The sequence below is a fragment of the Microcebus murinus genome, chromosome 22 (assembly GCF_040939455.1).
Source record: "Microcebus murinus isolate Inina chromosome 22, M.murinus_Inina_mat1.0, whole genome shotgun sequence".
Lineage (NCBI taxonomy): Eukaryota > Metazoa > Chordata > Mammalia > Primates > Cheirogaleidae > Microcebus > Microcebus murinus.
Window position 1 is genome coordinate 23,413,739 of NC_134125.1, and position 13,369 is coordinate 23,427,107.

The 13,369-nt window shown below is 43.3% G+C and overlaps 3 protein-coding genes, 1 non-coding gene and 1 pseudogene across 4 annotated transcripts in view; 4 read left to right on the forward strand and 1 right to left on the reverse strand.

Annotated features, from left to right (window-relative positions):
• The window catches only part of LOC105882024 (immunoglobulin lambda-1 light chain-like), a 273,592-nt gene that overhangs the window by 172,182 nt on the left and 88,041 nt on the right, over positions 1-13,369 (forward strand). The window lies entirely within an intron of this gene.
• The window catches only part of LOC105879363 (immunoglobulin lambda-1 light chain-like), a 215,853-nt gene that overhangs the window by 97,483 nt on the left and 105,001 nt on the right, over positions 1-13,369 (forward strand). The gene's annotated exons all lie outside the window — the stretch shown is intronic.
• The window catches only part of LOC105862512 (immunoglobulin lambda-1 light chain-like), a 190,389-nt pseudogene that overhangs the window by 83,333 nt on the left and 93,687 nt on the right, over positions 1-13,369 (forward strand).
• On the reverse strand, positions 2,473-4,430 carry ZNF280A (zinc finger protein 280A). The gene has a single exon (XM_075996726.1). The coding sequence runs from the start codon at positions 4,361-4,363 to the stop codon at positions 2,744-2,746; it is 1,620 nt and encodes a 539-aa protein (XP_075852841.1). The 5' UTR covers positions 4,364-4,430; the 3' UTR covers positions 2,473-2,743.
• On the forward strand, positions 5,279-5,379 carry LOC142863813 (small nucleolar RNA U13). Its single transcript, XR_012914448.1, has one exon. It is a non-coding gene; the product is annotated as a small nucleolar RNA U13 (small nucleolar RNA).

Sequence of the window (13,369 nt, forward strand, 5' to 3'; positions counted from 1 at the left end):
GCACTTACTCATCATGTACCGTTAGCCTATTCTGGTCTTTAACTTTCCTTGTTTTTCATGACATTTGACAGTTTTAATAAGTAAGGGTCAGATATTTTGCAGATGTGTCTCGAGTTGGGTTTGATGTTTTTTTCTCATGGGTTACACTGCAGTTATGCATTTTTAGAAGAATATTACAGACATGACGTGTCCTTCTGATCACTTATTATCAGGGATATATGCTGCTATCAGTATGACTTACTCTGGCTTCCTCCACTGTAAAGCGACTTTTTTTCCCCTTTCATACCCCATTCTTTGGAAGCAAGTAATTAAATTCTGCCTATGCTTAGGAAGGGGGACAAGATTTCATTAAGGGTAGAGTATCTGCACAAATTACTTGAATTCTTTAGTAAGGAAGATTTGTTTCTCCTTCTTTTAAATTAATCAAAAATAAATAAAGTTAAAATTTCAGTATCTCAGTCACACTAGCCACATTTCAACAGCTCAGTAGTCACAGGTAGCATACTGGACAGAGCAGATGTAGAACATTACCATCATTGCAGACAGTTCTATGGGAAACATTGACTTAGATCATTCTGTTTGTCAAACTTTCTTCTTTTCAAATATATACATTTAGAAATATAAATTTTCAAGAACTGTTAGCTCCATCCCATAAATTTTTTGTGGTTGTTTTAATATCACTCAGTTCAACATCTTCCTTTTCCCACTACAGTTTTTTTTGGAGGAGCTATGGATTATTTGGAACCAGGAACAGAACTAGGATGACAAAAGCAAGGAGCCTGGGGAACATTAAGGAGGCACTTTTGCACCTTAGGCTCATCCTAGTCCCAGCCCTGCTTAGTACCATATTGCCTAATTTCTGAATTTTGGGTTTTTTTTCAATTCTCTTTCTATTAGTGATTTATAACTCAGTTTCCCTGCAGTCAGTGGGTAGCTACAAAAATCCCTACACCTAGCATCATAATTAATGGTGAACTATTGTACCTGAGATTGAGAACAAGACAAGGACATTCATGATAACCACTTCCATTCAACAAAGCACTTGGAATGGCCAAGGCAATTTTTTACACCAAACCTGGAGAAGTGAAACTTGCAGATATAGAGACTTATGACTTCTAGAGGAAAAATAAAAAAATAAAAAATAAATGAAATACAGTGGGGAAAGGAGTGGTCTTTTTTATAAATGATGCTGATTGATTTGGATATGCATGTGAAAAAATTAACTTTGATGCCTTGATTTATCACACCATAAATAAAAAATGAATTTGAGATGACTCATAGACCTCCATGTGAAATACAGGACATTTCTAGTGCCTCAGCACTTCCCTCATTCCCTTCTCAGTTGACAGCCAAATTTTTTAAAAAGGACAGGAGGAGCAAGAATTGAATAGACACTTAAAAGAGGACAATATCCAAGTAACAATAACCACATGAAAATATTCTTTTTTTTCATTTTATTATTTTTCTTATATATTTTATCTTCTTATATATTTTAATTCTTATATATTTTAATCTTTTCAAATTTTTAATTATTTTTCTGTATTTTTTTTTTGCCCAACGTACTGCTGATAATGCCACAACACATGAAAATATTCTGAAGATTGTATTACCCATCAGGGAAATGCAAGTTAAAACCACAATGTTATAGCACTACAACTTTAATGTTATACCACTAGACTAACGAAAAGGATTGTCACATGCTGTGCTCAGTGGTTCACGCCCATAATCCTAGCACTCTGGGAGGCCGAGGCAGGAGGATCATTTGAGCTCAGGAGTTCAAGACCAGCCTGAGCAAGAACAAGACCCCATGTCTACTAAAAATAGAAACAAATTAGCTGGACAACGAAAAATATATAGAAAAACTTAGCTGGGCATGGTGGCACATGCCTGTAGTCCCAGCTACACGGGAGGCTGAGGCAGGAGGATCACTTGAGCCCAGGAGTTTGAGGTTGCTGTGAACTAGGCTGATGCCAAGGCACTCTAGCCAGGGCAACAGAGTGAGACTCTGTCTCAAAAAAAAAAAAAGAAAGAAAGAAAGAAAAAGAAAAGGATTGTCACACTACCAAGGGTTGGATCAGCAGGGTGGCCTTCCCAGTATTGATGGGGGGAATAAAAATTGTTTCAATCACTTTGAAAAAGCATTTGGTAGTATCTCCACTAAAAAGCTGAACACTTGCAGTTCCAGCACTTCTCATAGCTACATATACCCAGGAGAAATGACTACATGTCTACTGAAAGACATGGATAAGCACATAGCAGCTTTATCCAAAATAGGCAAAGAATTTGCCTCAAAGTCCACCAACAGTCAAACAGATATATAAAACTATGCTATATTCACTCAATAGAATTCTACTCAGCAATGAAAAACAAACAAACAAACAAACAAAAAATGTGCTACTGCTACGCACAGCAAGAATGCATCTTGCATATCCCTGATTTGAAACAAGCCAAAGGCAAGAATCTATTGTGTGACTCCATTTATTTAAAGTTCAAAAACAGGAAACACTAACCTCTGATGGTAGAGGTCAGAATATTGATTACTTTATGGGGAGGACTTTGACTGGAAGGAGCATGAAGCAGATGTCTGAGCTACTTGTTGAGAGTAGGGCACTGATGAGATGTCACTGTAAATAAAACCTGACAGTTGATGACGTTGCTTTTTAGCACCTGCAGCCACAGATGTACAAATGGCCTAGCCTCACTTCTGCCTTTCAGAATTCCAGGAGGTGGACAGAAAATATTTTTAGCCAGAACTCTTGTTGCAAGAGAGTCTGCAATCTCTAGGGTTCACAGCCATCCTTATAGTTTTTACAGGTGACAGGCCAAGGTCAGTGTTGCTCACAGTAATGGAAGCCACATCTCTTGATCCTGATTGAACCGATGTTTGAATAATAACGTTTGTTTCAGGAGGCAACCCTTGCATTTGCTCTGGCTTTTTAAATGTTTGATGATTCTTGGATCTGTGCTCGATTTCCTCCTTCAAAGTCAAAAACTGCAGCCGGCACTTGGAACATCGAAAGACTCTTTTGTTCCAGTGCCTCCAACAGTGATTTATGTATTGTGTTGCAGTTTTAAAAATCTTGAGACAAAACAAACAAAGCAAAGTTTTGGTGTTTTCGTGGCACGTTCTAAAATGCGTTTCCACATCAGCAAAGACTGACGATCTGTAATTGCAAATCTGGCACACGTAGGGCATTTCGCCAGGCTTATGATTGTCCTTCATGTGTTGTAGGAGGACCTGATCTGTTTCAAATGACAACTCGCAGATTTTACAGACAGCTGCGGGCTCCTGGGCAGTGTGCGCACTGTCAATATGACACTGCATCTGGAAGGGAGTGGGAAACTGCCGGTGGCAGTGCTGGCAGGTGGTGTGGTTTTCCCAGCTGTCGCTCCTCTGCTTCTCAAGTTCCAAATGATGCCTCATGTGATTCATAAACTTAACATTGTTTAGAACTTTCAAGCAGCTGTGGCATTTAAAGGTTGTGTGAGTCTTCTGCTCTGGCGTCCCATCTCCTTCATGCTGTCCATAGTAAAAGTCACAAAGTAACATGATCAGATTTCCTTTCTCGGGGTCAAAGGTCTGGTTTTGAGTTGCTAAAGTTGAAAAGTCTGTTATTACCAGTGTTTCAGGACCATTTGCTCCATCCCTAAGATTGAAATGTGACTTTTCACTACCATCAGCCCAAGGAAATGATGCTCCATTTGTAACACAGCTTGACGTGTTGCAGGCACCCTGTGAGGGTGGACCTGTCATTATGGGAGGGAGACCTGACGGGACCACAGCTAAAGAATGTCCCCCTGGGATTCCATCCCTGCGTTTAGCCCTTTGGGGATTCCTGCTGTTTATATCCCAAGTGGAAAGTTGTTTGGAACCGCAAGGCCTCGCATCTCTGCCTCCTACAGAGAGCACAGCTCCATCTAGACACCGAGTCCTTGGGGAGAGCAAAGCCGAGGAATTCTCAGGAAGAACTTGGGGTGAGCTCATTTCACAGCCAGGGCTAGATGAAGACTCAACAGTAACAGGACCACCTGTTGATGTCCATTCCGACTGGGATATCGGCGCCGTGGCTTGTGCTGTAGGGGTCGTGTGATGAGCGGGCTGCAACCCTGGAGCAGGATCTTGCCAGAGGTGGCTTCTCTTTCTTTTTGAGCCCGGGGTGACTCTGTTCAAAATGTTTGAAATGATGGGTGTTGAATTTGAAATCATCCTGACAAAGAGAATTTCAGGGTCTTTATTTACATGCTCCACCCCAACAAAGATCAGCTCATCATCTTCCTCAGCCTTGTCCCTCTGTTTACATTCTACGTTCTTCTTCAGCGGTTGTGGTCCTTGTTCTTCCTCACACGAGAAGACATCTGCCATTTTCAAAGTACTTTTTGCTTGAAGCCAGTGGTACCTTCAACCTCCAAAGCTGTCTTTTTAGAAATTGCCACCTAAGTGCAACCACGTGATAACAGTCAGTATTTATTTCAAAAGACTTTATTTAATCCTCCCTTAAACACTGAGATAACATTTGTTTTAAATGTTTACTTTTTTATTTGTTTGTTTTTGAGACAGGGTCTCACTCTGTTGCCCAGGCTGGAGTGCAGTGGCATGACCATAGCTCACTGTAGCCTCAAACTCCCAGGCTCCAGTGATCCTCCCGCCTCAGCCTCCCACGTAGCTGGGACTACAGGCTTGAGCCACCGAGCCTGGCCCCAGTGCTGTTTTTCAGCTCCTATCTATCACTGCCTATGATGAAATACATACAATGGCTTGCTTCTTTTCTATTTCTGCCCAGTAGACTATGAGCTCCATGAGGTCAGGGACTTGTGTTCTTTTTACTGCTGTATCCTCAGCTCCAGAGCAGTGTCTTTCCTACCCTACATGCTAGCTCTTTGTTAAATAACTAAACAGCAACTGTTATAAATATGACTGTTTGGTTATACAACAGACTCTAACCCATTAATTCCAGGTTCTCCAAGCATTTAATGAAATCCAAAGCCAAACAATTTAATACTATCATGCAAGGGACAAGGTAAACTATATGTGTATAAACTGAAACAAAAATTTTCTCACATACTCTAATACATTCACCTCACCACAAGGGATAGGCTCTAATACCTTCTATGCACATTAGCACATTTCATTGATTCTAAGGTGTACACTTTATATTTCCATTTTAACATCTCTGTAATCAGATTGCATCTCATAGTGTCTCATCAATATGAAATAAATTTCATAATTTGTTTTATAGCATATATTTTTTATAATAGTATCAAAAATAATGTCTCTCGGATTCTTTTGGCGTTCATAAGCATGATTGGGTTTTCACACTCATGTGTGAGATGAGCCTCCCTCAAACCTTGTTACCTCGTCAGCACTTTACCCATCTGATACAAAAAAAAAAAAAAAGAGAGAGAAAGAAAAAGAAATAACATATCTTACAATTGAAAGCATCTTAAGATCAGTGAAAAACATTTTTTTTGTAAGCTGATTGCAGCCCACTAAAAGGATTTTGCAGTTCACTAATAGGATGCTGGCTGCCTTTTGGTAAAAAATGGTTTAAGACACAGATTGGCAAATTGGTCCTCCACCTGTTTTTTTGTACAGCCAGCCGCTAAGAATTTTTTTTACATTTTAAGGATATTTTTTTCTTTTTCTTTCATTTTTAAGTTTTTTTAACTTTTATGTTTTATAATTTGGGAGAATGAAAAAACCCAAAGAAATATTTTGTGACACGTGAAGATTATGTAAAATTCAAAATTTCAGTATTCACAGTAAAGTTTTTTTGTTGTTTTTTTTGTTTTGTTTTTTTGAGACAGAGTCTCCCTTTGTTGCCCAGGCTAGAGTGAGTGCTGTGGCATCAGCCTAGCTCACAGCAACCTCAAACTCCTGGGCTCAAACAATCCTGCTGCCTCAGCCTCCCAAGTAGCTAGGACTACAGGCATGCGCCACCATGCCCGGCTCATTTTTTCTATATATATTAGTTGGCCAATTAATTTATTTCTATTTATAGTAGAGGCGGGGGTCTTGCTCTTGCTCAGGCTGGTTTCAAACTCCTGACCTCGAGCAACCCCCCCCCTCGGCCTCCCAGAGTGCTGATTACAGGTGTGAGCCACCGCTCCTAGCGCACAGTAAAAGTATTGTTAGAACACAGCCATGATCATCTGTTTAGTGCAGTTGCCCAAGGCTACTTTTGTAATAATAGAGTCAAAGCGGGCGTGGTGGCTCAGGCCTCTAATCCTAGCACTCTGGGAGGCCAAGGCTGGAGGATTGCTATAGGTCAGGACCTTGAAACTAGCCTGAGCAATACAGCAGAGATCCCACCCTACCCCCTCCTCTCTCTACAAAAATTACAAAAATTTGGCTGGGTGTGGTGGCTCACACCTGTAATCCTACCACTCTGGAAGGCTGAGGCAGGAGAATTGCTGGAGGTCAGAAGTTTGAGATCAGCCTGAATAAGAGCGAGACCCCCTACTAAAAATAAAAATAAATTAGAATAGCAACTAAAAATAGGGGGGGAAAAGTAGCTGACTGTGGTGATGTGCACCTATAGCACCAGCTACTGGGGAGGCTGAAGCAGGTAGATCACTCGAGCTTTCAAGGTTGTAATGAGCTACTATGAAGCCACTGCACTCTACCCTGAGCAACAGAGCTAGACCCTGCCTCAAAAAAAGAAAGATAGTCGAGTAGTTCCCCCTCATTCTTGGGGGATATGTTCCAAGACCCCCAGTGGATGCCTGAAACTACAGACAGTGTAGAATTCTCCATATACTATGTTTTTTCCTATATATACACATACCAATGATAGTTTAATTTCTAAATTAGGTACAATAAGAGATTAACAATAAGTAATAACAAAATAAAACAATTATAACAATATACTGGAATGAAAGTTATGTTAATGTAGTCTCTCTCTCAAAACATCTTAATGTGCTGTAGGTCTTAGCAACCTCAGCATATGATTTTTTTTTTCTTTCCTTAAGCGGAAAACTTTCACCTTTTCAATTAAAGGAAGCACTTTCCGGCTTATCTTTGGCGTATCCAAATTGCCAACATCACTAGTCTTGTGCTTTGGAGCCATTATTAAGCAACAGAAGCTCTTGCACACAAGCACTGTGGCACTGCCACCCTCCATCTGATCTAATGACTGAGGTGGCCCCTCAGTGACGCAAGGGCCGGGGCCACACGGCGTGGAGTCGGGACCAGGGGAAGGACCCCCACGTCCCAGGCCGGGAGGAGCCGTGACTGCAGCAAGATCTCACCACGCTACTCAGAAACCGAGCAGTACCTAGAACGGACGCTCACTTCTGGAATTTTCGACGGAACACTTTCGGACCGCGGGTCACTGAAACCACGAGCAACAAAAGCGTGGATAAGGGGCTTCCGTAGTCGCAGCCGAGCCCGCCTGGCCCCACATGCCTAAGATGGCTGCCAGCTGGCTCCTGCAGGAAAGGCGGCCGACCCCCTTCTGGAGGCCTGACGCAAGACACCGAGTTTCTTAGCTCACCGGTTCCTAAGGCTGCCCTTGCAGACGACTTCCCACTGCGCCTCCAGGAGGCCGGCCGGCCTCGTCGCCCAGAAACGGTCCCCACCCGCAGGGGCGCCGTCCGCGCGGGCGGCCTGCTCCCCGAAGCCCTTCCAGGCTGGAGCAGAAGGTCCCGCTCCTTTTAAGCCCGTTACCGCCCAGTCTTTTTCCAATCACGTGTCTGAGCCGGGTTGTCCTGACTGGATTTCCGGCTGATGTCCCCAGTCATTGCCAAAACCTTTCATCCAACTGCTATTCAAAGGAAAGGATGAGGGCCTGGCTCTAGGGCCCAGGGCCAGGAGCTGCCTTCCAGGTGGGTTGAGCTGGCGGCGGCGTCCTCCCTTCCCGCCCTGTGCTTCAGGCCCCACCAGCTTCCCTGAGGCTCCCTGGGCCCGAGCTATCAGCGGTCAGCAGGGGTGGGCGTGCGGGCGGTGCGCAGAGCTGTGCCCACGGAGCTCAGGTGGGCGTGCGGGCGGTGCGCAGAGCTGTGCCCACGGAGCTCAGGTGGGGCGTGCGGGCGGTGCGCAGAGCTGTGCCCACGGAGCTCAGGTGGGCGTGCGGGCGCTGCGCAGAGCTGTGCCCACGGAGCTCAGGTGGGCGTGCGGGCGCTGCGCAGAGCTGTGCCCACGGAGCTCAGGTGGGCGTGCGGGCGCTGCGCAGAGCTGTGCCCACGGAGCTCAGGTGGGCGTGCGGGCGCTGCGCAGAGCTGTGCCCACGGAGCTCAGGTGGGGCCTGCGGGCGGTGCGCAGAGCTGTGCCCACGGAGCTCAGGTGGGGCGTGCGGGCGGTGGGCAGAGCTGTGCCCACGGAGCTCAGGTGGGCGTGCGGGCGGTGCGCAGAGCTGTGCCCACGGAGCTCAGGCAGAAGGGAGGGGGTTGAAAGGCAGACGCCTCCCCAGGTGCGGGGCGTGCTCGCAGACCACTCCAGCCACGGAGAACTGAAACCTGCCCTTGTCCAGAAAGCACCAGGGGCTGGCGCTTGAGGACTCAGCTCCCATGGGATTTCGGGGTGCCCACGCAGGGTCCTCACTGTGGACCTTTCCACAGCTGTCTCTAGGCAGCAGCCCGCTCCCTGCTAATCCCTCGCCAGGGCCCAGGTCACATCCTTGTTCCTCCCACTCGCTCCCCTCCCCCCACCTCTGTCTTTAGTCTCTAGCCCCTCCCTAGAAGCCTCTTGATGGAATCTCGGGCCTTCCCTACCCTGCCCTTACTGCCTTGCAGTGTAGATCCTGGGGAAGGAGACAGCTTCCAGACAGGCAAGAACTATCGGTATTTCCACTCATTCCGGTGCAAGCATGGCAAAAATTAAAACAAAAATCCAGTTTGCAAATTAAAATGTTCTAAAATGCTATATCCTGATGTAACTTTAAAAATGTCTAGCTGGTCCGAAGGTAGTGAATTATCTCACTTGATTGTTCAGTCAATTACGGATTGAAATACTTGTTCAACTCTTCCCCCCTTCTCACTACGGCATTTGACTTGTCAAAAAAATTAAAATTAAGAAAAGAAAAAGAACAAAAGAAAAGAAATGCCTTTCTCCCTTCTACTGTTAGTTCTAGAAAAAAAATAATTGTTTTAATGCCTGTCATGACCTGGGTGTTGACTCACACCTGTAATCCTGCACTTCCGGAAGGCTGAGGCGGAAGGATCACTTGAGGCCAGTAGTTCAAGACCAGCCTGAGCAAGCAACATAGCAAGGCCAGGAGTTCAAGACCAGCCTGAGCAAGCAACATAGCAAGGCCCCGGTCTCTACAAAAAATAAAGTTAGCCGGTGTGGTGGTGTGCACCTGTACTAGGGAGGCTAAAGCAAGATCGCTTGAGCCGGGGAGTTAGAGGCTACCGCAGTGAGCTGCGCTCCAGCCGGCCAACAGTGCAAGCAAGACTTTATCTCTGGAAACAGAAAAAAAAAAGCACAGGGTCTTTAATCCTTGCCTGGGGCCTGGGGAAACACTGTCTGAAGGCCTTGCAAGTAACCAGGGGCATTCCCTGCAAGAAGGCAGGATGAAATGAAGTGACAAGGTTTACACAGTACAAAGTCCTTCAGTGACTGCAGCCCTAAGCTGTCTGACCACAAAGCTCCCAAACACTCAGGGTCTCCTGCTACTTTCTAAAGCAGAGAGTAGAATGGTGGTGACTAGGGGTTGGGAAAGGGAGAGAATTAGGTTAAAGCATATAAAGTTTCAGTTAGACAGGAAGAAGGCTGTACCTTAGGGTCTGGAGACCTAATATACAGCATGGTGATTATAATTAATAATGTATGGTATACTTGAATATTGGTGAAGATTAGATTTTAAATATTATCATCACAAAAATGACAAGTACATGAGGTGACTGATATGTTAGTTAGCTTGATTTAATCATTCCACAATATATATATATATTTCTTTTGTAAAAGTGATCCCAGATACAAATACATATGTAAAATATCATGTTGCACATCATAAAAATATACAATTTGTCATTTGTCAATTTAAAAAAATTTAAAATCCAAAGACCCTGGCACAAGTTATACTCAGTTTTTATTATTTTCAGTGGACAGAGCTAGAAAGAAACAGCACACTCATATTCCTAATTCAAAATTATGGCCAGGCATGGTGGTTTGTGCCTGTAACCCTAGCACTCTGGGAGGCAGAGGCTGGTACATCGCTTGAGGTCAGGAGTTCGAGACCAGCAAGAACGAGACCCCGTCTCCACTAAAAATAGAAAGAAATTAGCTGGACAACTAAAAATATATATAGAAAAACTTAGCCAGGCATGGTGGCACATGCCTGTAGTCCCAGCTACTCTGGAGGCTGAGGCAGGAGGATTGCTTGAGCCCAGGAGTTTGAGGTTGCTGTGAGCTAGGCTGATGCCATGGCACTCTAGCCTAAGCAACAGAGTGAGACTCTGTCTCAAAAAAAAACAAACAACAACAACAAAAATTTAATGTCATGTGGGCAGGGATTCCTAACCTTCTTTTATTTTATATTTATGTTTTTAAATTCCATCATTCTTATTATAAGTCCAGTACTAGAATCCCTCCTAAATCTAACATTCTTGTCTCAAACTAAATAACAGGGAGAGGCTCTCTGAAAGAAAATGATGTTTATTTGGGAAAGAGCCTTGCATATGCATGCCATAGTCAACTATGTGCATATTCATGGAGGTAAAGGAAGACAAAGATTTTAAAGGAAAAAACAAGGAAGATGACATAATTATTTTGAAATAATTATCTTTGTCTATAAAGATCAATAACAAGGGTAGCTCTGGTCAGAGGTTGGACTGGCAGCTGCTGGGCAGATGTCCTTAAAGAAGTATTTTTTGTGTAAGGTTGTAATGTCCTTTGGCAAGGTTGTTTTTGCAGGGTCTTTTGTAATAGTTTTTGTTATCAGACATAGGAGCCTGAGAACCCCTTATTCATGGCCTTCCTCGGCTCTATTTGTCAGAGTTTGTTTTGTTTTGTTTTGTTATTTAACATTAATGGCTCCATTTTGATTCTGACAACTTTCATACATGTAAGTTAGTGAAGAGTTTAGAAGAGGATCTTTAAAACTCAAAAGCCTGTAAGAGCCAAGCAGCGAACACATCTGCAAGGAGTAGGTCAGATAAAAGTGGAGGAAGCCCTCAGAGAATGGAAGAGCTCAGGGGCCATTCAAAAATATTAGTTGCTACACATTTTTGTTTGATTTCTGCCTAGTGGCAATGCTGGTGTAGCTGATCCACTTTCCAAGCAACACTGAAAATTTAAAATTTTATGTTATCTCCCAATTTTAAAATGCCAAAAAGTATTTTTAAAACAGAGGGTGGGAGAGAGGGGGGAGTGAGATGCAAAAGTACCTATCAGGTACAATGTACACTATTCAGGTGACAGATATGCTAAAAGCCTAGACTTCACCGGTATACAATCCCATGTAACAAAAAACATTTGTACCCCCTAAATCTACTAGAATATATATATATATATATACACAATGAAGCCAAATAAATCACATCTGGGTATTCATCTCATCTGCGAATTGCCAGTTACTCGCCTCTGGTTTAATAAGATGTATATTTTATAATTCACTAGTTTCTGAACATATGGTTGGTTAGTGGCACGTGTAAAATGATGTGGTCCCTGATCATCCACAGAAGTATCTCTGGTGATTGTGGCAGCTCAATCTGAGTTAGCAAAACTGCCATCTCTACCCCAAGTATTTTCATATATTATTTTAGTATAGTTATCCCTCAGAATCCAAGGAGGATTGGATACCAGAATCCTCATATGCTTAAGTCCCTCATACAAAATGGAATAATATTTGCATATAACCTATGTACATCCTCCTCTATACTTTAAATCATCTCTGTATTACTTATAATACCTAATTTCCAAAGTAAATGCTATGCAAATAGTCGTTATACTTCATTTTTTCAAATTTATGTTTTTTACTGTTGTATTATTATTATTTATTTAAAAAATATTTTCCATCCACATTTGGTTTAATCTGAGGATATATAACTCACAAAAACTGAGGGCCAATTGGGTATCATTTTTATAAGGCATGTAATTTCTGTTTGTTTGTTTGTGTTTTGTTTTTTGAGATAGTGTCTCATTCTGTCATCTAGACTAGATCAATAACTGATCTGGACTAGATCAATAACTCACAGCAACCTCAAACTCCTGGGCTCAAGGGATCCTCCTGCCTCAGACTTCCAAGTAGCTGGGACTACAGGTGCATGCCACCACACTAAACTAAATTTTTACTTTTGTAGAGATGGAGTCTTGCTCATGCTCAGCTGGTCCTGAACTCCCAGCCTCAAGCAATCATCTTCCCCTGGCCCCAAAGTGCTAGGATTACAGGTGTAAGCCACCACGCGTGGCCCAAGGCATGTAACCTAATAGGTTTAAGGCTGTGGCTGTCATCCTGCTACACATTAGAATTGCCCAGATAGCTTTTGTGTGAAATACCAGTTCCCAACCCCACCCCAACCCACAGGCCAATTAGATTAGAATTTAGAGAAGTCCTTTCCCGGATCCTGAATGGCCCTGTGTCCTCCACCTGAGAAAAGGCTATTGGTGATGGTGGGGGGAGGGGAGTCCTCTTCCCACCTCCCACTCCTTTCCTTTCACTCTTTCAGATTCTTTTCACAGTGTGTGGCCCAGGTTGTAAACTCCTCTAGGGGCACCAAACAATGGGACAACTTGCCACAGTGGGGAGACCAGGAATGCTGCCTTTAATGACTGGATGATAATCCTTTTGATTTTTTGGTATATATATTTCAGGAGTTCAAGGGAGTGAGTGAAGCTGCTGTTCTCATCGACTTATATGTTTCTCAGCATTTTCATTTAGAAAAAGTAAAAATAGAAACAGAATTGATGCTGAACCTTGCCTCATTCTAGAAAAGTGAATTTCAATCGGAGGCAATTTTGCCGTGTAGGAGACATTTGTCCATGTCCGAAGACATGTTTGATTGTTGTGAGTTTGATGTTTCACAACTAGTATCAAGTGGGTACAGGCCAGAGACGCTGCAAAACGTCCTCCAGTGCACAGGACCACATAGGATTGCCCAGCCCAAAATGCCAATAAACATCAGTCAAGAAACCCTGATTCACAGTAATAGAAAATTGTCTTACTCCAAGTCTGCATGATGTCCTTGGCAGCTTCCCAGGAAGGAGTCTGCATTCCTGATAAAATGCTTAGGTGGTTATCTGAAGAACTTTAAAGGGATTAAGATATGTGTCTGATTTCCTCTAATTCCAAGAGGTAGAAACAAAAGAAAAAAAAAGATTGGTTTTTCAGAATTAGTCAGACCTTGCCCCAGATGCCTGGCAGTGGAGTTATTGATCTTTATTTAACCTTTTCCTTTTTGGATTTGGTGTAGCAAGGATGATACTGAACAT

Bases quoted from the DNA above. Each gene is read 5' to 3' on its own strand.
- ZNF280A (XM_075996726.1), bottom strand. From the start codon at position 4,363: ATGGCAGATGTCTTCTCGTGTGAGGAAGAACAAGGACCACAACCGCTG.